Below are 25929 nucleotides of genomic sequence, written 5' to 3'. Positions count from 1 at the left end.
TTTACAACCACCCCATGAGGAAAATGCTATTGCTCTGTTTTGCTAAAGATAAAAACAATAAACGTGGATTCCGTGCAAGGAACAATAGAGCAAAAAACCTGATAGAGATATTCATATACCATCTTTCCAGGAGGGGTCATGGAACCATAAGAAGTGCCTGGGCTCTGGGCAGAAGAAAGAGGAGAAAAGTCTGCTCTGATACTGACTGCAAACCTGGACACCTTGGGCAAGTTACCTTAGCTATAAAATGGTAATGCTGATACCTATATCATAAGGTAAGTATTACAGGGTTTGAATGACATGAAGTACACAAAACTACTATGTATTACTATTATTATAGTTTCTGGGAAAGACATAACTTAAAGAATTTCTAATATATTTATCAATAACTGATGTTAGAAAAATTCTTAGAATCATTTTGGATTGTGTTTCTGGCTTTCTCAAAATACTTCTCATTTTGAACTATTCTCTGAAAATCCTATGTTGTCAATCAAATCTGAATTACTACTTAATTCTATAGACCACTCTTGAAGACTGATTACCTTTTAACCATGATTAGAGATTAAGTTTTCATAATAGGAAATAACAGTCTCTCAGAGTGGTCTGGCAGGGCTTTATAGAACAGCTTTAGTCAGGCTTTTATATTAACCATATTTCCTGTAGCTGCACAGACAATGAGAAATCCACTTCTGTGAGCAGAACCAATTATAACTGAACAGGTACACTTTTTCCCCAGACTGGTCATGATGTCAAATGTTTGATTAGAAAGGTCTTATGCTTTTAGCTAAATAGGGGTAAATTTCTTTCCATTTGCAAGAACAAGCTATTTCTGCCTTTCATTCCGTAGCCCCTTAGTACCTTAATGCTGTACCTCAATGCCAAATATACTCACAAATATAACACCCTTGAGATGGGGAAACAATATTGTTATGTTTGTTTGAAAACAAACTGAGTTAGCTTCAGGAAGGAATAGGCTGCACTACTACTCAGAATCAGATGCATTGTGTGATCTGGGAGAGAACAGGGACAAGTTATATATAAAGAGTAGGTTCCGGTGGGGGCAACATAGAGATGAAGTTGGTAGCCCTGGAAAGGAACCCCAAGAAAGGTAACAAATACAAAAAAAAATTTAAATGAAACAGATAGAAAAAATGATGGGAATATTGCCATGTGTGTATTTAACCGAGTGACACAACAAATCAGGACTGAAATAAGGAACGGTAATTCAGGAAAAAGGCAGTTCCCAGAGAAGTAGAAAAGAAAAAAACAGGAGCCATTTTCCTTCTAAATATAGGATTAAGAAGACAAAACAGGTTATATATTAAATCAAGTGCTATAGACAAGAATGCCTCTTCAGGTGCCAAAGACAGAAACATAGGCAATGTCACCAGGAAACCACCATCTCCTCCAAATACCATAGCTTATTTCTGGATACTTCTTATTTCTTCTCTTAAAAATTCTTCAGCTCTAGCAAAGTAACCTGTTGATATTTCAAGGGACTCAAAGATTTTTAATTACTTTAACTCTTTACTGACTAGTGTATAGATACAGAATCATAGATTGGTAGAATATTTAGGCTCGAAGAAATAGTACTGATCATTTACTCTAACCTCATTTTATAGTCAAGGATGCTAAGAGTATCCCAGATCACATGACAAACTAATAGAGCCAGGACAAGAATTGTATTAAAAATAGGAAAAAATGTAAAGCATAAGAAATACTTTTGTCTTTGTACTCAAAACACATCTAGAACCAACTGTCTCTTATTACCTTCATTGCTGCCCTTGGTCCATAATGTATGACAATGTTCCACTAATTAGTTACCCTGTTTCCATTCTTGCTCCCCCACTCTCTAAGAGCAGCACAAAAGTCAGAATGAGCCCTTTATTCCCCAACTCAATCCTCCAGTCATTTCATGTCAAATGACGAATTAAGACAAAATCACAATGATCTATAGAGACCTACACAATCTACCTTCTCCATTTCCTTTATAATCTCACCTCCTTTTGTCTCCTTCATTCAATATATTCCAACCATTCTGGCCTATAAAATGATTCATGAGCATATAAAGCACATCCCTCCCTCAGGCTTTGTACCTTCTCTTTCTTCTGCCTGGAATACTTCCCCTCACTCTGCATAGTTCATCTTATTCATTCAAGTGTTTGGACAAGTGTTATCTTCTCAGTAAGGCATACCATGACCATCCTATTTAAAAATTATTCTACTTTTTCCTCATACTCTTAATTTTTCTTATCTTGCTCTATACATTTTTCATAGTAGTTATTATGTTTTAACATTCTATATCATTTACTCCCACTAGAATGTAACATTAAAGGGAGTGTCAAACAATTTACCAATGTGTTTTCCTACTAAAGTGTATGCAGCACCTAAAACAGTACCTAAAATATAATAATCAAGAAATATTTGCTGAATAAGAGATTTGACTAAAAGCAGATGATCACCATGTTAAAGGACATAATCTTTGGTTTCACTCAGATGAAAATGCACAAATCCTACACCAGAGAGAGTACCATGGCACTGAGTGTTTCTAACCCTGAAAGGAGGAATCTAATATGAATATATGCCAGAGTTTGAAGAAATGTCAGAAGTATATTAGAAATTGTTAGAAAGATACACATGAATTTAATGAGAAGACTTAAATAAATGGAATATCAAACCATTTACCAAGATGACAAAACCAAGTATCATAAAATTTATATTCTCCCAAATTAATATATAAGTTTAACATAATTTCAATCAAAAGCCCTACTACATGTTTTCACAGAAATTAATGAACTGGTTTAAAAGTTCATTTGAAAAAATAAGGAGCTGAGAATCTAAATAATTAATTGTGAGAAATATATATCAATATTAAGACATTTTAGAAAATATTACATTGTGAGCTATGGATTTAAGACAAGTCAGGTAAATCAAAGAAATCAAGTAAAAAAAAATGAGAAACTGACTCTAAAACAGATGGGTAAAGAATAATAAGCACTGGAGAAATATATTAACCATTTGTTTTTTTAAAAAAAGTGGGGTTTTTTTCATACAATATACAATATAAATTCCATATGAACTGAGGAATTAAATAAGAAAATAAATGATGACTGAAAAAAATTATAAGTTGATCTGATTTTTAAGGCTGGTCAGATTTTCTAAACTTAAAACTGTGTAACTAAATTATGAGAATGAGTATTTTGAATACATTAAATAATAATAGTTGTTATTACTATTACAAAAAATGGGCTGATGCTGATTGGAAAAGCATTGATTTTTGTGAAATGAAAGAACTTGAAGAGGATTAAAGATCAAGGATTAATCTATTAGTGTTAGGGTTTAGAAGTTTCACCTCCTATTCCTGGCTATTATCGCCAGACTTTCAGCAAATTTATTTTTACCAACTAGTGCATTGGTTTTTTTTTTAACTTTTTTTTATTAAGTTTATTGGGGTAACATTGGTTAATACAATGATATAATTTTCAGGTGTACATTATAATTTGACATCTGTTTATTCTATTGTATGTTTATCACCCAAAGTCCAGTTTCCTTCAGCTACCATATATTTGATCCCCTTTACCCATTTCACTCTCCCCCAAACCCCCTATACTTTAATGGTTCTTTAAAAAATCAAAGAGAATAAATTGAATTCATAGTTTGGGGCACTAAAGACCAGAACAATCTGATGCAGTTGGAACACCTGTATTGATTTGATAAATAAACATGAAGAGTGAAAAACAATAATAAAGAAGGAAGGAGGAAACTTTTGGAGGTGATAAATAGGTTTATGGCATCGACTATGTTGATAATTTCACGTGTGTATACTTATCACTAAACCCATGAAGTTATATATATTAATTGTGTATAGCTTTATGTATGTTAAAAATATAAAATAAAATAAAAATTTAGAAAAAGCAGTGAGGGGCAAGACAGCAAAGGAGACCAAAAGAGAAAATATAAAACTCCCACACAAACTTTTGGAAATAGGGGAGGAGGACATTGGAATGCTAAAAATTATGTGAAATTGAGGGCTTCTTTGATTTTATTTGGATATTAATAAAAACCTTGACACTGAAAGAATGACTGGAGATAACCGCATTGCACATACCCACACATACATACAGGAATATGCACATGAGTGTATACGTTGGTATATACATTTACGAACATATATACAAACATATATTTAAAAGCAAGTAATTGAGCAAGTTGGACTTGATAGGATACAAGCAGGATCCAACTTTATTCTTGTTCTCTTATAGCCCTTCAAATTTCTGTGAACTAGTAGTAGTTGTTCTAACTCTGCATATAGGGGAAATCCAAGTTTTCAGTGAACAAATAGTTCATAAAAATTCATGTTACATAATAGATATTTAAGTTCAGCCCAGTTTGGTATAATAACCAAAACTTAGAGGCCTTCTCTAACTTAAGTCTTCTCCTGGTAGTAGCGTAAGCCTTCTTGAAGCTTCCAAGTTTATAACAGAGAAAATGTGGTTGAAATCTTAATTATTAGCTCTCTCCATCTGCTTCCTCTTTTCACCAATCTTTCTTTAATATTTTTTCATCATAGGATCTAGGGAGAAAAGGAAATAAGGAGAAAGGATACACAGTCCTGTGTTTCTGATATCTCTGTAATTTAGATGTAGCAGATGTTAAAAGCTGACCTATCCCAATTGAGAACCGCACTGTAACTGATTTGCCAAAGACTAGCCACTTACAACTATCACCCTCGGTTTCCAGACTTTAGGAAATATATTTCTTGGTCAAAGTCCCTTCTCCCTCTCAAGTTCATATCTTGTCTCTAGAGAACTAACATGTTTGTTCTGCCATTGATACAAGTGCAGTTTACTCTCAATACCACTTACCCCGGGAGGGCAGAATCTCCAGTCATAGCCTCTTAGCTTTAGACTTTGTAATGTGGGTCAAATGCCCATTCTTGTTTTCCTCAAACTCCCACAGCCCAATGTCAAGGCCCCCAAATGGATCATTTGATGGCCCTATCACATAACTTGAAGTCAGGGAGAAAAACCCAAATTCCTTTACCCATAGTGTTTAGGATAAAAAATTCACAGGATGCAAAATAATCTTTTCTCACCTTGCTGACTTCTTAACCTTTCTTTTCCTTGACCTGAGGTAAGGAGAAATGCCCTAGCACTTATCTAAAATGAGATATTTTGCAGACTTTAAAATGCATGGACTGCAAAGGAATTTATTTAGAGAAAAATAAAATAAATTTTCTTTCTTCCTCCCTTCCTTCTTTTCTTTTTTCCTCCCTTCTTTTTTCCTCCCACAAACATTTATTGAGCGATTGCTCTGTATCAGGAACTTTAATGAAACATTAAGAAAGCAAATACAAATATATACTCCTAGGCCTAAAGAAGCACAGAATTGAATTAATATGATAAATAAGTAAAAGAGCCATTATAACACTTTATAGTAAGTGTTGTAATAGCAGTTTGTAAGGCCTGTTGTGGAAACTCAATTTGGGGACACAACACAAACTGTGAGCGAGGGGCGTAGGGAGGGAGAGGAGCGCTAAGGAAATTTCCTTAGAACAGGTAACAACATAGAGCAATCCGGCTCTGTCCCACCCAGTGTATCCATGCTATGTATGCTCCCCACCCACTAGACCCTTGGTAACCATCTCAGTTATCACGGAGAGAGAGACCACATTCACATAACATTTATTCCAGTGTGTTATTATAACTATTCCATTTTATTATTAGTTGTTGTTTTTAATCTTTTACTGTACCTAATTTATGAATTAAACTTTATGATAGGTGTATGTGTGTGGGGGGGTGTGGGGTGTGTGTGTGTGTGTGTGTGTGTGTGTGTGTGTGTGTGTGTGTGTGTGTATATGAGAAAAATATAGTATATATAGGATTTGGCACTATTCATGGTTTTAGGTACCCACTGGGGTCTTGGAACTTATCCTTCCAGATAATGATGACTGGATATTTGCTGACACTTGAGTTGTCAATCTTAGCGATCCTTAGGAAATTAGCCAAGGAGAGAGGGGTCCACAATTATGTAAGCACCTGACAACTGAACCAGGTAAAAGATTGATGAGGTAACATGAAGACTGAGATCTGACCATTGGGAGAGCATGGTATGACAGACAGGAAACCTAAGAAGCTGCTGTTGAAGATGTCTCATTCCCCATCTATAACGGAATGATTAAGAAGTGAACTAAACAACTGTGATCCCTGCGCTAAGAAACACAGGAATGACACAACTCTCTTGATATGACCCTGCTTGCTTCTCCCAGCTCATATTATTACTCTATGCTACAGCCATTATAAACCCCTATGCCGTTGCACTATCACCAACACATGATGTTCCTTCTGGTTGGATCACACTAAACGTCACTCTACATCTGACTGATTCTACTTGTCTAAACTTAGGTATTTCATCCTGGACTTCCAAATAGCCTTTTCTGAGATCAATCCGAAAATTTGATAAGGTATCCTAACAAACTGTCTCCCACATCTGTACTCTCCATTTAACAGCTCTATCCTCTCCAGTTATTATACTGCAGTTATCTGTTTTCCTGTGTCTAATCCATTAGACAGAAAGCCCCCTCAAGGTACAGACTATATTTCATTCACCTAATGTATCTCCAGTGCTTATCACAGAATATGGAACACAATTAAGGTTTTGTATCTATGAAACAAAAATAAGTATGAACAGTTGTAATAATAATAATAATAATAATAATAATAATATTAACATTTTAAAACAATTGTTGATATAAATAATTTAAAAGCATTTTATATACAATGTATAATGAGAGTGATATATAAAGAAATGCAAACTAATAGATTTTTAAATCTTTCTCTTCAGTTTTTTATTGCAATTATATAGTTCTAGTTTTCTTCCCTGTAGCAATATACTCTGAATTTTTCTTTGGTTTATTAAGAATGTGTCCATTATTCTGAGCTCTTTAACAAAGAGAAGAGATTGAGGATTAAGCTCTAAGGTACTCGAACATTTATAGTTAAGGAAGACCAGAGGAAGAACCAGTAAAAAAATTCGAAAAAAAATTCAACGACTATAGTATGAGGAAACAAGGAGTGCATGATGTTTCAGAAGACAAAGAAAGGATTTCAGAAAGTTGGAGGTGTCCAATTGTGTGATTTATTGCCTAGTGTTCAAATAATATGATATTGAGGACTGACCATAAAATTTGGCAATCTGAGTATCACTGGTAACCATGACACATTATACACCTCTGAGCCTTAATTATCTCCTCTTCAAAATAAGAATAGTAACAGTACCATTTCATGAAACTCTGTGAAAAAATTAAATAAGATAATAATACATGTAAGCCCCTAGCATAATGCCAGTAACAGTGGTTTTTTAATTACGAGAGACTGAGACCAGTCTGTATCGTAGACCTTAGGATAGTTTATTGAAAATAGAATGCCTGAAAACCCTGTGAGAGAGAATTTGGCTGGAGAAGAATCTAGTATGAATGGAAAATGTGGAAATGATTACAGCTCAGGGAGAGAAGCTGGGACCAGAGACAATGAAGAGAATAGCTTGGGTAGGGCAATTCCCGTTCTTGGATAACAATCGAGAAAACACACCTCCCATGACTTTATGTTTTATCCTGTTTCATAAGTGGTAATTGTATACTTTTTAAATATTAGTTAAGATTTGGAAAGCATTGGAATGCAACAAACTTCTGGTAAGGACAAACAAATATAGAGTTTAATTATCTAAATAAGCATAATTTCACAAATTAAAGTTATATTTTTATCTCTTATACCAGGGGAACGGATATTTCTTGATTTTTATATATTGTGTAACTCCATAATTTTACAATCAGCACTTTTCAACTTTGTGTCCACATAAATAATAATAGACGTTCTTATGGTCTTTAATATATAAATTTATTCTGTTCGGCTAATTTTTTAGTCAGTGGCATTCTGATTTATAGAATTTCATCTTATTTTTTTCTCTCCTCATCAGATTTAAAATTAGCTATGTAATTAGTTCATAATAAATGCTCATAATAAATGTATATCTTACAAAATAGCTAAAAGTAACATTCTATTAGAAGTGTATCTTGATAATTAAGAACTGGATAGAGGTTTTCTAAGACATTATGATCACATTGAAGTTAGCTTCTGGATGAAGTACAATAAAAAAAAAAGTTTAGTGCTGTAAAAGGCTGGCTGAGAGTTTGCCCTTAAATAATGCATTTATATGAATCGTTTCTATTTCTATGAATTTTTAGAGGGTTTATGTACCCTCTGGTCTCTTAAATTCAAAGTTCATTTTGACTTATACTTTCTATTTTTAAGATAATTTATTTTTCTTCTTAAGTTCTCTACTTTTCGAAATTTGAGAAGAAAATACTGATTTTTGAGAGCCTATTCTTATGCATTCTTTTATAACCATCTTATACTCATTTTCTATCTTAACATTTACCCAGAAAATTTGATTTGGGAAGCAAAGTATAAATGTTTTCATTTATGTACATCTGACATCAATAAAAACACCACCAAAAGATTTAAAGTAATGGTTGACTTGCAAGAAACTGGGGAGTTGTAGTAAAAGTTATTTGCTCAGATATATAGCTATATCTTACCAATTTATTTCTAGGCAAGGTTTTTATTCTAAAACAAATTCAGAACTGATAAATGCAGTAATGGAAAACTTGGATAAATCAGTTTTGGGAACTGCAAAGCCAGTTGGAACTTAGCCCCTCTAGATTTCTCCAACTACTTCAGATTTTTTTAAATAATAATAATAAAAATATAAAACTGAAGATAGTGAGCTCAAAGAACAGAACTTAATTATCTAGTGAGCCTACATTCAACTTAATGATTCTAAGCACTAAAATTCCTAAAGGGATTATAGAAAGTTGGTGATTCAAGTGCTTTCACTTTATACATACTGTGCATTAAACATTCCAAATTGCTGATTCTTCTGTTAAAACTGATAATTTCTAAACAGGGATTTCTAGGTTATGGCTATTTAAGAAAGTGAAAGCTATTCTAGCCTTCGTAAAAGCCAGAAATCTAATGTGAATGAATGTATTCCAAATTTTATTCGATACACTCCATATTTTGTCAACCCACTGAGAAAATATTATTTTTAATTCACTTTTTTTTTTTTTTTGCAGCTAAAGAGTGAAAATATGATAATCATATATTTGGTGGCATTTTAGTTCTTGACTCCACAGATGGGAGAGGGAGGTGAGGAACAGTATTAACTAAATGTTTTTCATCAGCCTCTCCTCACTCTTCCAGTGAGAACATTCTCAGTTGGTTGAAAGCTCAAAAGAGGCCAAAATTTTGGTTTATTCAAGTATTTCCAAGTAGAGGTATATTTCAATTATCTCACAATGGAAACAACGTTCTTTGGACATAAATTCTCTAGAGAGAATGCATATTTTATTAGTAGTTCGATAACATCTTCATTTTTTTTTTTTTTCGGTCAAAATTCCTTTAAAATCAGGCAATGTTTTCAAATGTTTTAATTTCATCAATTCTTTTTTATTAAAAACTCATCTAAACCATTCTTTTGCTATCTAGCTACAAGCATTAATGTAGCATGTCATGCATAGAGTAAAACTTTAAAAGTTATGACTACTCTCCCACTTCTAGAAGTACAAAAAGAACCCATAAATATTCTGCATTTCCCAGTGGGCTCAGGTTTCTACCTCCAAGTAGTCAGTTCAAACTCTATCTGATTTCCAACTCAGCACTTCATTTATTTGTTCCTTGCCCTCTCTTCCCATCTTTTTTACCTCTTCTTACTCTAGTTAGTTGTTTACAGGCTCATGTCATTTCCTGGACTATAAACCTCAGGCAACACAAAAACAATGGTGTATCAATTTGTATGTGTTTTGCCCTAAGAACTGCTCGAATACCTGCTGAAATATGTTAAGTTGTATCTCACAGTTAAAATTCATCAACATTTTAAAGAAAAATCATAAGTTCTTTTATTTTTCTTATTAATCAGATTGAAGGCCCCCATTTTTAGAGTATGTCCTTGTTCTGTCAGCTTTACCTTTGGTCTTTGAAAATTGCTAAAACATTAATTTTCCCTATTCACAGGGAAATAGACTTATAGCTTCTATGTTAGACCAAGAGGACACACCAAGAGTAGATAGATAGCAGTTTGCAGAAATGCAGAGTTGGTTACAAATCCAAACACTCCAATGTCTATAAAGACATTGGTAGAATGTCTTTATGTCAAACACAAAAACAATAACAACAACAAGTCACATCATTTTTGTGTGTGAAACCTTCTAAATCCTAAAGATCAGGGGCCCCCAAATCCCAAGGCCACGGACCGTTACCAATCTGTGACCTGTTAGGAACCCGGCTGCACAGCAGGAGGTAAGCAGCGAGCAAGTGAGCGAAGTTTCATCTGTATTTGCAGGTGCTCCCCAGAGCTAGCATCACCGTCTAGGATCATCAGGCATTAGATTCTCATGGGAGCACCAGTTCCTGGTGCCAAAAAGGTTGGAGACTTCTGCTAGATGACAAATAAATCGATATAATACTATTCTCTAAAGATCTAGATTCAGTCCAGGATTTTGGATCACTTCAACCCTTTTCAGCCACCCTCACTGGCACACCAGATCAGAAGTAAGTCCTCGCTCCCAGCAGCAGCTGCTGAAGTGTTCTCTCCGCAGCTCCCAGAAACTATTGCTCTCCTTCTGCCTTTTGCAGCCTTCATTCCAATTCTGGTACAGGGTTTGTTTTCTGTTCAATTCACAGTATCTTGCCATAACTGCCTCCCTTGCTCTTGGCCTTAATGTCTCCTATGGGTGTCTTTGCCAGGCAGAAATCTAGAAATTCTGGGAGCAAAGTGGACATTTGGGCAATAAATGGCCAAACAGAGTTAGTGAAATGCAAGATTTCTGGTCCCAGTTGCAGACTCTGAAGGAGTGAAATATCTCATCTTTCAACCAAAGATTTGTTTTTCTATCTGGTTATAGGCTCTTTCATCAGAATACAGAAGTTACGTTTTTCCTATGTGGCACTCAGAAGTCATAGCCATATATATTTTGACAGGCAAAAACTCCAGTGAGTATATTTTCTTTCAAGCTATCTGAAACTACTTTGACATAGAAACTAACCTTTAGGAAAGGAGAGTCTAGGCAACCACATTTCTATTTAAAACACAATTTCAGGCCCAGGCTTATTTATTTAATCATTTTATAACATCGTTTTAATCTGATAAAGAATCAGAATGCACAGATCTTAAAGATACTATTTCTACATTGTCATAAGCCTAAAAAGAATTTTAGGGGTCACTTGATATATTCTCATCTCTTTCTTTAGACCCCATACATCATTCTCTTAAACAGTTAGTTACCAAAGTAACAATAAAATCCTTCAATGTAAAACTTCATAGGCCTTGATATGTGTTGTCATTTTTGTTGATATCTCTATCCCCCTCTCACCTGCCCCTGCTCTTATCCACATTACAATTCTCAAATTTCTACTACAAATGTTTTATCCAATCATCTTAAAAGCATACATAGATAGAAAAGCTTTAATGCAGATATCACAAGTAACATACAAGAAATATATGGGAGGACGGCATTGTGATAATAAGAAATAGTTGTTTGCAAAACTTTTCAAATAGATTATGCAGAAACTGACAGAGCTTCCATTTATATTACAAAAAAAATATTCACCAAGCAGATTCCTATCTTTGTGGTAAAAAAAAAAAAAAAAAAAATTGTTGAAAATGAGGTCAACAGGTCTGAACACAGATAAATTATAGTATCTTCTGACATTTTAAAGTGATTTCAGGGAAAATGTAGTTTTTCACCACACTAGATTTGATGGAACTAATTGTAAACAAAAAAATCGTAGACCCTGCTGAACTGATTGATAAACTTTCAAACAAGCAGGAATCTCCTGACATCACTGACTTAGGGTTTCCTAGTTTCTGCTGTAACCTTTTTAGGGACAAGAAATCTGTTCCAACATATTAAACCCAAATTGTCCTCCCTTGACTCTCAACCAATGTTGTAATGAAAAATAATGTACTCTTTGCTACAGAGTGATTCTTAGAATGTATAAAATAACTAATATCATCTGGTACCAAGTCATTCAAGTTTAGACTATCACTCAGTTCCCTCAATAGGTCCTTAGATGAAAATGGTTTCTGGAACTTTTATCATCTTGAAGAAGGGCCCGGATGGGACCCCTGTCGTAGAGAGCCTCACAGAGTCCCTGGATTCACCTTTCTTTGCCCTATAGCTTAACAACAGATCGTCTCCTGCGGCCTGACCCAGAGCTTGGAACATCCCCTGCCATAGAAAGTTGCCCTGACTTATGATTAATGCCCTTATGCTTACTGATCACAATCTTTATGGTCTAGCATTCTTTCCAGACTGCTCACATCTTTGTTCCTTTTGCTAACACCACCAGAGAGGACCATGTTACCAGAGGGAAGGGTCCATGAAACACAACAGAAATGTCATGTAGCCCCTGGAATAATGCCTAGATTTTCCCTTAAATACCTAGACTGGACTGAGAAAGGAAGGCAATTTTTAAAGGTGTTAACCAGGTGTCTTCTCAGATCACCGGTGCCCTGACAATAAACGCTTATTCAAATAGCTCAACTCCTGTATCAACCTATTGGCTGAGCGCCACAGGCAGTACGAAGCCCAGACTTGGCTGCCATCCGGTTTCAGTCTTAACAAACAACTCAGCATCTTAACAAACATCGAACTTCAGTTAATCAATATTCTTTTGAAGTAGGACTCAGAACTAGATACTAGAATCTATATGGGGTCTGACCAGTGGAGAAGCAATTAGAAATTATTAAGTTGATTTGGAATTCCATATGTACAAATTTCATCAAAGACTTTATTAGTTTTATTTTAGTAGCTAAGAGATAATAGAAAATATATTTGTCTCTGCCTCCTGTTCCTGGTTCAGAGCTCCTAAAACCCTTGTTGTAATTTCCTAAGTAAAAAGAGCACTAGGTGCCCGATGCAGGATTCCTAAATCTTTTTGAATTTCCTGGATAGTAGAGGTGCCTTTTGTTCTATGGAGGTAACTCTGGGTGGGCCCTTGGATGTCTCTTGGATGGGGCTTGGTCACCAGAAATACCACGCCATCATTAGCAGTTTGGGATTTTTCAGCCCCACCGCCTCCCTCTAGTTTTCTAGAGAAGAAAGAGGGACTGAAAATGGAGTTAATAACTGATCATATCTATGTGAGAAAATCTCCACAAAAATTCTCCAAAGTATGGAGTTTGGAGAGCTTCTAGGTTGGTGAAAACATTCACAGACGAGGAGAGTGGCACGTTCCAATTAGACTGGGGACAGAAGTTCCTGAGCTCAGGACCTTCCCTGACCTTGCCTTTCATATATCTCTTTATCTGACTGTTTATCTATATCCTTCATTATATCCTTTAATAAAATGACAAAGGTATTTCCCTGAATTCTGTGAGCTGCTCTAGCAAATTAATCAAATCCGAGGAGAGGATCAAGAAAACCTCTGATTTGTAGCCAAGTCAGTTAGAAGTTGTGGGTAACTTGGAGACTTACTGCTTGTGATTGACATATGAAGTGGAGTGGGGTCAGTCTTGCAAAACTAAGCCCTTAGCCTATAAGATAAGAGATAGTGTCAGAATTAAGTTGTAGTATACCCATACCCAGCTGGTGTCAAAGAATTGCTTGGTGTGAGAAAACAACCACACATCTGGTGTGAGAAGTGTTGTGAGTGCAGTAAAAGTGTGAGAGTAAAGGAAAAATGGAGGGGAAATATGGGAGAGTTTTCCAAAAGAGTAGCCTAGGTATAGCATTATTTTATGTGATCCAAAACCCTTCTCTTTTTAAATTGGAACCTAACAAAGAGATCGTATTCTTTCCTAAAGATGAAACTATGAGATGCAGAAACTATCAGAAATATTGTGCCTTGTATGATTAAAACTAGCCTGTGAAAATAGATCAATGTGTGATGAAAAGTAAAGCCCAGTCTGGCTATAAACGAGATCCTGCTTCCAACTGTTCCCGGAGCTCAGTTGTACCCTTAGGTTCTCCATGGGTACATGAGCTAATAAATTCGTTTAAAAAAAGAAAAAAACAATAATAAAAAAAAAGTAGCTACTTTGTCAACAAAACAAGTTCTAACTTAAGTATAGATTTTCCTATCTTAAGTTTTTACTTATTCCTCCCTCCCAACTTATGTCCTATATTAGCTTTCTATTGTCACCATAACATAAACTTGGTGTCTTAAACAGGACAACTTTATTATCTTAGAGTTCTGTTAAGTCAGGAATCTGACATGAGTCTCATTGGCTAAAATCAATATATGGGCACAGCTGAATTCTGATTCTGAACTTCTAGGAAGAAGATTTCCTTGTCTTTTCTAGCTTCTAGACACCATCTGCATGCCGTGGCTCAATGCTCCTTTCCTCTGTCTTCAAAGTCAGCAATGATACATTTCTCTGACAATTCTGTAGTCCCATATCTCTGACCCTGACCTCAACTGGAAAAGTTTCTTTTAATGACTCCTATGATTAAATTGGACCTACCTAGATAATCCAAAATAATCTCCTCATTTTATGGTCCTTAATTTTAAGTGCATGCGCAAAGTCTTGTTAAGGGTGGAAAATTTTCAAGTGAGCCAACTAGCTAAGTCAGCTACAGAGAAGAAATATCTTTAGATACCAGAAGTTGTCCTACTTGCTTGTGTGTGGTTTAGGAAGTGTATTGTATAAGATATAAAGAAGGCCAATGTCTGCTTCTGTAATCCATTTACTTGTTAATTAAGGGTGTTGTTCCGGGCAAAGATATGCTAACAGCCAACTTCCACTTCTGTAATCTGCTTGCTTGTTCAGGAGACCACCAGGATATGGTCTTAAGCTTTATCAGCTGCCTCCTCTGAAAGCTGGAGGCTGATCTCCTCTAGCCCTGCGTGATAATGACTCGGTCGCGGGCTGGCTAATAAAGGCTCATAATTAATCTCAATTGGTTCCGTGGGTCTCAGAATCATTCACACCATAACAGTCTCTTTTGCTATCCAATATGACATATTCACAGGTTCTGAAGGTTTAGGCATGAACACCTTGTGAAGGATTTGGGGGGTGGGCAAACAGGACATTGTTCTGCTTACCACTTCAAAAAAAAAACAGCATTCCATCTCTCATACCATTCAATTCAGTAATAAACATATATTAAACAGGAGAAACCAGATATCCTCACATTAATAGAAGCCTGTTAATCAACATTATTTGGGAAAAGTTGTTTAATTCAAAATGACTCCTTCAAACCAGATATCCTCACATTAATAGAAGCCTGTTAATCAACATTATTTGGGAAAAGTTGTTTAATTCAAAATGACTCCTTCAAAATTGTTTTTCTGGGAGGAAAATTTAGGCTGGTTTTATCTTCTTCTGAAGATGAGTTTGAAGATCCTAACTGGATTTCTCCAGCATATAATCAGAATGCAAACTTTGAAATTTAGAATTAAAAGGAGTTCCATACCCACATACTGGAAGCCTGAGGCAGCTATCATTCCTGAGTACAGAGAGTAAACACAGCATCTCTCTTTGTTTTACTAATAGCTTTGTTTCCCTAAGCTGCTAGCACAACATCTGCCAAGCCAGAATGCACTCCTTCCACATACCATGGAAACACTGCCGGCCAGATAAACGACCTACGCTTAATGGTGTAAGGGCAAGTGCTTTCCAGCCACTCAGCAGGCAGTTTTCAAGAGGAAAAAACTTCAAGTAGAAATGAAGCTGCAACCTCTTCTCTCTCCAAATCTTTAGCATGGTTATGGAGTTGTTGGTTCTGTAATGATCTCATACTGTCTGCAATTTTATCGATTTTGTTTTTCAATAGAACTGTTAAAGATTACAGTTCCCAGATAGGCAGAATGTGGGCAGATGCTCATATGCTCACACACGGTTCTGCCAAGATATTTTTACATCTTTCTGCACTTAAAACAAAATGAAGACATGTGTTATAGTTGCATGCTACTGGTAAACCCTAGAAGAGAATTTTTTGTACACTCATTTCCTGGATGAAGTATTAAAACAACCTTACCTAGAAAAAATAAACAATACTTCCAAAATAAAAGAGATTTGCTTTTGAGGCACCCTATAAAACATTCCTAATTACCAAAACCATTGAAACGGCAATTTGGGTCAGCATATCTACATGTCATTCCTGCTATTTCTAATTCAATACAAACTTCTTGTCACATCTACTGGTTAAGCATCAAAATGCTGCAACAGCTTATTCTCTGTTGATGTTCATTCATCTACTGTACATCGGAAAGGCTCATTTCAAACATAGCATGAAAGAAAGAAAAGTAAGCAAAAAATAAACTCAGAAGAGACTTGAAATAAATTGCCTCAAGAAAAACACTCAAGAGGAAAAATTGCAAAATCATAGCCTTACCTTGGGAGACTTAGGCAGACCCACTGTCCTTTTTCCTGCTAAGTTTAGCAAAGTTAACTTTGTTTCCTCTACTGAGGGATGTTTGGGAGGGCGAGGTGGAGGGTGCAAGAATGAGCTTTCATATCTCCGCATCATGTAATATTGCTCTTCAGTGATCTCTTCAATCAGAGTCCTGACTAGAAATGATGCTGCATCTTGAGACAAATTACTAACTGACTGAACAGTCATATTAAAGCGGCCAACAGGAATTTCCCAACACTCCTTGGGGTTGGCAAAGTCACTTATGAGGAGATAAGAGTCTGTGATAGCTTCCTCCAACTGTAGTCCTGGTGTAGCCGCCAAAATGTCTTCTGCAATGGAAAGATCTCTCACGGATACCTTCACATTGAAGGGCAAGTGGAACTGTGCACAAAGTTCGGAAATCTGGTACTGTTTCTTATCATGAATCACCTCTACAAAGCCTCCTTCCATGTACAAAGGGAGCAGTGCTGCCTCATAGGACTTTTTGAGGATTTTTTTACAGGCCAGAACATTAACCACTTTTTTGATTCCCTCACAGAGGATTTCCGTCGTCTGTGAGTGATGCACTAGAAACTGGTCCCCGACAGATACGGATGACAACTCATCATGAGGGGAATGAAAGGCTTTGGTGGCCACCACGTGGAGATGTTCCTTTTCACTCTTTGCTATCTCAAGGTCATAGGCTGTTGGAAATTCCCGAGGTCGCCGCTTGAATTTGCCTTTATAGCTAGTGGGGATTAAGAAGTGTCTTTTAGGAAAATTGCTTCTAATTTCTGAAGCTAAGATCCTTGATGCCTGGTACTTTTTGTGAATCACAATGGTTTTCCCAGGCTGTAAAATGCTTCTGGGTAGTTGGTTTCCTTGAGGTGCTTCTATGACTTCAGCCACTATGGGGAACTCTTTATCAGTCATTTCAGAAAGATCTTGTATAGATAACAGCTGAAGAAACCAGTTGGCATCATAACTATCAGTAATGTCTTTAACTTCAACATCTAAACTGGGAAGGATGCGGACTATATCCTTTCGGACTGAAAAAAAAAAAAAATAGAAAAGACCATGATGTTGCCGTGAGGTAGTATTAAAATCTCTCCAGGTGCCATAGATAAATCTCATTTAAAAAAAAAAAAACAACTCAGATGTTCATGATATAACATTTCTTATGTGTGACTTTCCTTTTTCCAAATTTTAAAATAAAATAGATTATATGTAAATCCAGCACCCATAAATCTATTGCTCGGCTTAAAAAATAGGCAACCAATACCTTGGAGTTCTAAAGACCTCATCAAAATCATATCTTTTTTACTGTAACCTAAGGGTAGCCATCCTCTTGATTCTAGAGTTAATTATTCCCTCAGTTTTCCTTTATAATTTCATTACATATAACATAAATGAATATATGTACATGTGTGTTAATGTATATGCATTTAGTTTTTCCAGGCTTATTATATTATTTTAAGTCATGTTTTTGAGGTCTAGACAATATAAGCAAAATTATCTTAGAAGAAAGTTTTGGTACTTCAGTGAAGACCCCTTCTGCATAAGGCCCAAGAAATATATTCTTTAAACAAAATTTTGTCATGTGGGGTGCAGCTATATTGTAAAATCATGAGATATAGATACTTAAGATTAATATATGGAAATGAATACCATTATCAATCTTTTTAGTTATTTCTTTCTACATTAACACATTGATGGAAAAAGAGTGGCACAAAATGGGTCACAATCAGAGGAGCCACTCAAGAGTCCTACGTACACTGGTGAGGTGCTTACCAATGTATTCTTTGCCTTACGTGTCACTGAGAACTAATGAATCTCTGTACTCTTTCCAAGAACCTATGTCCCAGAAATATTTTTTTGAGACTATAAAATATTAAAAATATTATCCTGAAATTATCCACTATCTATGTACTACCTACTCCACATAATAGCGTTATAAATGGTCTTGTGTTAAAAATGGTCATATGTTCATATTAACAGGATTTTATAATGGTTTATATGTTTCTGACAATTTCTTAACCCTTAATGTTTTATATCATTTTCATGATCTGCCATTGTCTTCTAATACCTCTAGGCACCCTTCTGTCAATATTCTTTTTTTTTTTCTTGCATGCTTTTGAAAATGAATAATTTGGAAGATTTAGAAGATAGAATATTTTCCTATAAAACATTACCTATATAATTACCATTTTTTTTGTTATTAACTGTTTATGCAGCATCCAAAACTATGACTCTATAATTTGTGTCATTATTACTTGTACATGCTGTGTATAGAGTCTTTGAAGATACAGAATGGAAAAAGTATTACTTTATTTTTTTAATATAAGGAAGAAAAACATCAATGGTTGTCTATAGGCTGAAGGTCGGTAAAAAATTGTAAAGATTCTTCACTTAAAAAAAGTGAGAAGGGCTTATCGGTTTATTTTATAAAGTTTAGCATACCCAAATTTTTGAGAGTGTTGATACAGACTTCCCTGAATCCCAAGATAATTATAGAAACTCTAAAATCTCAGTTATTTAGATCAGAATGAACTAGGTTTAAAAATTCTAGAGCTAGCAATAGATATACTCATAGGCTCATGTCATTTCTCAAGTAAAGGGAGCAGCTAGACTTTGGTTGAGTAGGTGCTGTTAAGGAATTTCTGGGGGCCCTACATTGATTCATCAGATTATAGGGACTCTAATACAAGCTAGATACTAATTTGTATTTTCAGGGAAGGAATTGTCTTAATACCTTAGGATGACATATTTGTTACCAGAGAAAGCCTCCACGCCAGGCTATCTAACTTGTTTTTCCGTTTTCAGTTTCTGATCTATCTTCAATTCTTCTGTACCAAATCCACTGGAAGTATGCTAGCCTATCTCATCCTACTTGATATATTAGCAGCATTTGACAGAGTAGATTTGACTTGGTCCTGTTTGTTATATTTTCTTTACTTATTTTCTTATCTTACTTATGATTCTTCTCAATTTCTTTGCTGGTTTCTTCTTTCTACCCACCACCCACTCTCCCCTCCTCTGCCTTTTCATGTGTCTTGGTTCTCTTTATCTACACTCACGCCCACTGTGATCTAACACATTCTCATGTCTTTAAGTACCATCTGTATGCCAATAATCCCTCAAAGTATAACTCTTGCCAAATATTTCTCCTACTTAGGATCTCCACTTGGGTGTCTAATAGATGTCTCAAAATTAACATACCCAAACTCGAATTCTGATCTTCCTGACCAAAACCTAGTTTATCTGTTGCTTTTTCCATCTCAGTTATTGAGGACTCCGTGCTCTTTATTCAGTCCAGAAATCTCAGAAACATCCTTCGCTTTTCTTTTCTAACACCTAACATCTACTATGTAGGACCACCTTGACCCATATACCACATTATCTCTTGCCTGTTTTATTGCAATGGACTTCTAATCAACCTTCTTACAGCAAAATCTGTATAGGGAAGCCAAAGATTCTTTTTAAATATTAAATAGATCATGTCTCTTCCTGTTCACAGCCCCACAATGGCAGTCCTTTTCATTCTGAATAAAAATTGATGCCCTTACCATGGTCCTATGTACCACTTGGATCTCATCTGTTACTGGGTCACCTCATTCTAACTCACTGCTGCCTCCCTGACATCCTTATTTTTAATCAAATCTTTGCATGGCATGTTTCCTCTGCTTGCTACATCTTTTATCCAGGTATGTTTGTGGCTACCTCTTCTTCTTCTTCTTCTTCTTCTTCTTCTTCTTCAAGTCTGCCTAAATGTCACCCTCTCAAAGAGACTTACTCAATAAGTACTTGTGATGAACTGAATGATTGTTTCTCCCTAAAATTCATATGTTTAAACCTAATTCTTAATGTGATGGTATTTGGAGGTGGAGAGAGAAGAGGTCATGAGATTAGTGCCTTTATAAAAGACCCTAGATAGATCCCTTAACCTTCTGTGAAATAGGAAGTGGATCCTCATCAGAAATCGAATCTGACAGTGCCTTGATTTTGAACTTCCAGCATCCAGAACTATAAGAAATAAATTCCTGCTGTTTATAAGCCACCCACTTTACAGTATTTTGTTACAGTTATGGAATGGACTAAGACAACACTCTATTTAAAGTTGCAACTATCTCTATTCCTTGCCCTTCACTGTTTCTCTATTTTCCATGTCACTTTCAATCATTTCATATAATTTTCTTATTTATTATGTCCATTGTTTATTGTTTATTTCCCCAGATCGGAACATATGCTCAGTAGTGACGGAAGTCTTTGATTGTTTTGTCCATCAACATATTCCAATGTCTAAAATAGTGCTGGCACAGAGTAAGTAATCAATGAATTGAATGGATAAAAACAGTTGCAAGGATAATGTCTTGACTGAGCATTAAAGAATGTGATCCAGTTACCAAGTGAAGTTCCACGTAAAATTTCATTGGGAAAGAAAAGTTTCTACTTCTAAAACTCCTGCTATTAATCAGAGAAGGTATTATATATTTCATGTAAACATGTCTTTTTAGGTTGTAGTTTCTCTTACTCAATGGCTTATTACATGCAATAAAATTTTGATTGTTTGGTTTCTACAAAATAATAATCCAGACATTTAAAATATAATAGTAATCATGATGCATATGCCTTAAACAAAGGGTCATTACAGGGAAATAGCACATGAGATGAGAATTAACAACTTTTCCTAGATCTATCAGAGAAATGACGTCACAACACAAATTGTCCTCTGAAAAACTAGAAAGATAGGTGAATTCAAAGAGTTACAGCTTATGGGGAGCAGAAACCACTGCTGGAGCCAGCAACTGGTAAGAACACTTTAAGAGTAATTGACTAGTTACTGGAGACTAAGCTCCTGGCAGGAGTTTGAGAGATAAAACTTCTGGATGGCCAGGCTTAGGGAGATCCCCACATCTTGCTTTCCTAAATTTACTTCCAGAAGCTCCAGCGTGTTCTCAGGATAAGGATTAGAGAAAAATTCCCTCATGCGTTTGGCAGGGAGAGGGGAAAAGTAACCATTTTGAAATATACCCAGAACATTAAGTTCTTCTTGTAAAAGGCCTGCACTCAAGGAAAATTAATTTACCACATTCTAACCAACTTGAGTTTTTACAAGAGTCTAACTGACATGAGGGAAGGGAATTACCCAACTCCAGCCCCTGCTAGCCATTCTGTCTCACTAAAGTAGCATGGGGGAGGAAAGCTGAGAAGCACTTGCGAAGTTCAAACCCAGGGGCATGGGGTTCACTAAAAGACTGAGATCTAATCATAGGATTATAGAATGCTACCTTGTCCCCATACCTTACCTACTATATCAACAGATCTTTTATACAATAACAGGAGATGACAATGAAAAAGATGGTATTTATGACTCTTTTTAAGAAAGAGTCTCTAGGGAAAAATAATAGGGGATTCAAGAAACAAGAGCACTACATAAAATTTAACTTCTGAAACTTCTAGCTACAGCAAATAGTAAACACAGCCTAACTTCTAGCCAGAAAAACATAAAACCTACATTAAAGTTTTATTTACTTTGGTTCTTTTTCCTGATACATCATGTCTAGCTCTCGACCAAAACTTACAAGGTATGTTAAAAGGTGAACAGCATAGTCTGCAGAGACAAAGCAAGTATCAAAACCAGACTCAGATATGGCAGGGATTTTGAACTTATGAGTGATAATTTAAAATATGTTTAAAATCCTAAGGACTCTAATGGAATAAAATAGAAGAAAAGATGGGCAATATAAGTAGATAGGTGGAAATTCTAAAAAATAATCAAGAGAAAATGCTAGAAATTAAAAACATTGTAACAGAAATGAAGAATGACTCTAATGGGTTCATCAGTAGACTGGACATGTCTAAGGAAAAAAATAAGTGAGCTTGAAGATAATATAGAGACTTCCAAACTGAAAAGCATAAGAAAAAAGAATGAAAAGAAAAAAATAGAACAGAATATCCAAGACCTGTGGGATAATATATACGGATAATATATAAGGTATACTATATACACCATGGGACTGCCCAAAGGAAAAGAAGAGAGAAAAAAAATAGAAGCAATATTTAAATTAATGACAGCTCAAAATTTTTCAAAATTAATGAAACTTAGAGAATAATAAGCAGGATAAACACCAAAAAATCAACACTCAAACATATAATATTCAAACTATAGAAAATCAAAGAAAGAGAAAAGTTGAAGATGCCAGAAAACAAAAATCATCTTACCTATAAAGGAAGAATAAGAATTACACTGGACGACTCCTCAGAAACCATGAAAACAGAGACAGCAAGTACTGTATTTAAAGTATTGAAAGAAAAAACCTACCAACCTAGAATTCTGCATCCAGTGAAATTATCCTACAGAAGTCAAGAATGGTAAAATATGCCACCCCAAAATATACCACTTTGGTATAAGGATTTATTTTGAGCTAAAGGTCCTTGAAAAATAGCAGATGCAAGAAGGGCATTCTAATTTCCCTCTTTCTTCTGCAAGCAGGAGATAAAAATTCCCAGGTGAAAGATGCCCTCCCCCTACCAGGAGAAAAGAAACATTCTTCTATAAGGAGTCAAAGCCAAGAGAATTCTGTACAAACAGCTCTTGTTACGAAAAATTGTTATCTTCCTTTTACACCCCCACATAGTTTAGTTACTTTTCCACACTTCCTCTCTTCGTTCAACACAATATAAAAGCATGTAGGTTTCACCATTTCTTTGGGTCTTTATTTCCTTATAAGGGCTCCCCTGCCAAACAAAATTTACATAAACCTGTCACGTAAAATTTATATAGATTTGTAAGCTTTTCTCCTTTTAATTCTCCTTTTAATCTGTCTAACGTCAGTTTAATTCTCAGGCCCAGCATAAAAATCCTAATAGGGTAAAAGTACAAATTTACCTTCCCTACAAAAATGAAGGAGAAATAAAGATTTTCTCAGATAAACAAAAATTGAATTTCTCACCGGTAGACCTGCCTTGCAGGAAATGTTAAAGAAGTTTTTCGAAGAAAAGAAAAATGATATAGTTTATAAACTCAGGTCTACATAAAGAGATAAGTGTTAGAGATGAAATAAATGAAGGCAAAATAAAATATTTTATTTTTCCTATTCTTAATTGACATAACTGATAAGTTTTAAAAAAAATAATAATAGCATCTATATATTGTATGATTATATCTCATGAATAATGAAATAAATGACAGTAATGTTATAAGGATAGGAGAGAGGAATTGGGAATACTTTGTTTTAAGGTACCTGCACTACCCATGAAGTGGTATAGTATTATTTGAAAGTGTACTTGGATTACAAATGCAAACTCTACAGCAACCACAAAAAAATTTTAAATATAATTGATATGCTAAGAGAGAAGAGAAAAAGGAATCATATAAAAGCCTCAATTAAAGCCCCAGTAGCCAGAAAAAGAGTGAAAGAAATAACACATCTAGTTTGAGGATGGAGATAAAGATAGATATTATGAAAGATGTGGCCACAACATGAGTCTTTAAGGATGGGGAGAAATTACAAGCCAAGATAGAATAAGAAAGAGAATATCACAGATGGTAAGAACTCCATGATCAAAGATAAGGAAGCATAAAAAACAGAGTATAGTCAGTGACTAACATATAATTCAGCCTCGTGATTTTAACCTAGAACACAAGGTCTGGACAGAAGACCCATGGAAAGTAAGACTATGAAGATGAATTAATCCCTTGAATTCCAGACAAAGGAAATAAAAATATTTGAGATTAAGCATGAGCAAATTAAATTAGGAATTTGGCAAGTTAATTTGACAGCATGATTGGGAGAGAGGCTGAAATCAGAACATTTGCCTTTCTCTTCTAACTGCCGTGAAGCCCATAGACACCCAGTGTACTGACAACTCTATCTGCCTAACTATTTTGTATCAACTTTAGATTTTACATATTTTGCTCTTATGTCTGTTAATACATTAAAATAAAACCCTATTTGGTTTATTATACTATTCTCTTCACTTTTGCATATTTTAAGTTCTCCATAGGCAAAAGTTAAAATAAAAACTTATATTTGTTTAAAATTACAGATAATTTGGAAATTAACATCCTAAGTTTTTAAACAAGAATGAGCTTAACTAAGTTTTATGACAAATTTTATTATATATTAGTATTTGTCCAAAAGAAAGGTAAAGAAATAAACATTTTTTGTTTTGTTTTTCTTATAAAACAATAAGCTACATATTCATAAAAATATGTAAAAATATAAGAGGGGAGCAAAAACAAGATAAAAGATTTACTATCTTTTATCATTTTATAATCTTTAGATTGCCATTGCTTACAATTCATATATATAATTCTAGTCTTATATGTGTATTACATATGCTTGTTTATTACATAAACAAGCATTTGTTATCTTACAGTTGGAGAAATGTAATCCTCCCTCCACCACCACTCCCCCCCCAAAAAAGAGCTATATAGAGTCAGATAAATTAGGAAATTTCCCCCCAAATTTATCTTGACTTCAAAATGACAAAGCAATAATAAAGCAGCAACTTAGAGCACCAGAGACATTTCTGAAGGGATTTATTACAAATTTTCCAGCTTTAAACTAAATCGAAGTAACTGTAATGTATATTCATTCATTAAACCTTAGTTTAGACTTCTCAAATTTTCTTTCTTGGCAAACATGGATTGTTCTTGCTTGGGTATGCTTTGTGGTTATCCAAAGGGAGCTCTTTCAAAAAAAAAAAAAAAAAAAGTCCATTTCTTTTTTTCTAAAAAGGTTGTACTGGTTTCCTCTTTATGCTGCTGAGTCATTTCACTAAACCTTGTCTTTCTGCTTATTCTTTCAGGGAAAGTCCCATTACAGTTAGGGCTAATGTTAATCATAATATGGTGCTTTTCTACATTTCCCACTGTAACAACTCTTTGAGTTACCTGTGAATTTTGGGAACTCCACTAAACATTATCTTTAAAGAGAAAATTAGATTTACATTTAAGATTGGGTAACATTGGGCAATATTTGTTTCTTTGGAGAGTTAATATTTAATTCTTGAATACTCTGTCTCAACTCAGTATATGAGGACCTATCCTTTGTTATTGGAACTAAATTAGTAGGACAAGGTTAGAAATCTACTAAGGCAAACTTATTGAGTGTTAAAGGCAAGGTGATTGTTTCTACATATTTTTTTATAAACAAGTAAATTATGGCCCTGCAGTTTTTCTGTTTCTAGTTCCTCTTATATTATTGTTTAATGATAATAGTAATTCACATATTTGTCAGAAATTTTCATTTTCTCTTTGATTTGTCATTTACTTTCCAAAATTGTACTTCTTTTTTTCAAAACTGCTTTCATGAATTTCATCTCTAGCTCTCAATTACCCAGTGAATTGTTGTTTCACATTTTTGCATCACATTATACTCTTCATGGTGATTATTAGATACAGTAATAATTTCTGAGCTCTGCTTTATTTTAGACTTTTACATTAAAATATGCTTTATAGTTCATCATTTGGTCTCAATTTTCTTTATGAATATTCTTCAAATTATTTTTTTCTATTTATTTAGCTT

The 25929-nt window shown here is 34.8% G+C and overlaps 1 protein-coding gene across 1 annotated transcript in view; it reads right to left on the bottom strand.

The window, feature by feature from the left end:
- Positions 1–25929, bottom strand: part of THEMIS (thymocyte selection associated) — a 166394-nt gene that overhangs the window by 64851 nt on the left and 75614 nt on the right. Inside the window, exon 4 of the mRNA XM_011358729.2 lies at positions 16397–17445. Coding sequence (XP_011357031.1) covers positions 16397–17445 — 1049 coding nt within the window. The remainder of the gene's footprint in view (positions 1–16396; positions 17446–25929) is intronic.

This window comes from Pteropus vampyrus, unplaced genomic scaffold (genome assembly GCF_000151845.1).
Source record: "Pteropus vampyrus isolate Shadow unplaced genomic scaffold, Pvam_2.0 Scaffold43, whole genome shotgun sequence".
NCBI lineage: Eukaryota > Metazoa > Chordata > Mammalia > Chiroptera > Pteropodidae > Pteropus > Pteropus vampyrus.
Note: the sequence above shows the minus strand (reverse complement) of the source record. Positions and strands in the feature narration are given on the sequence as shown.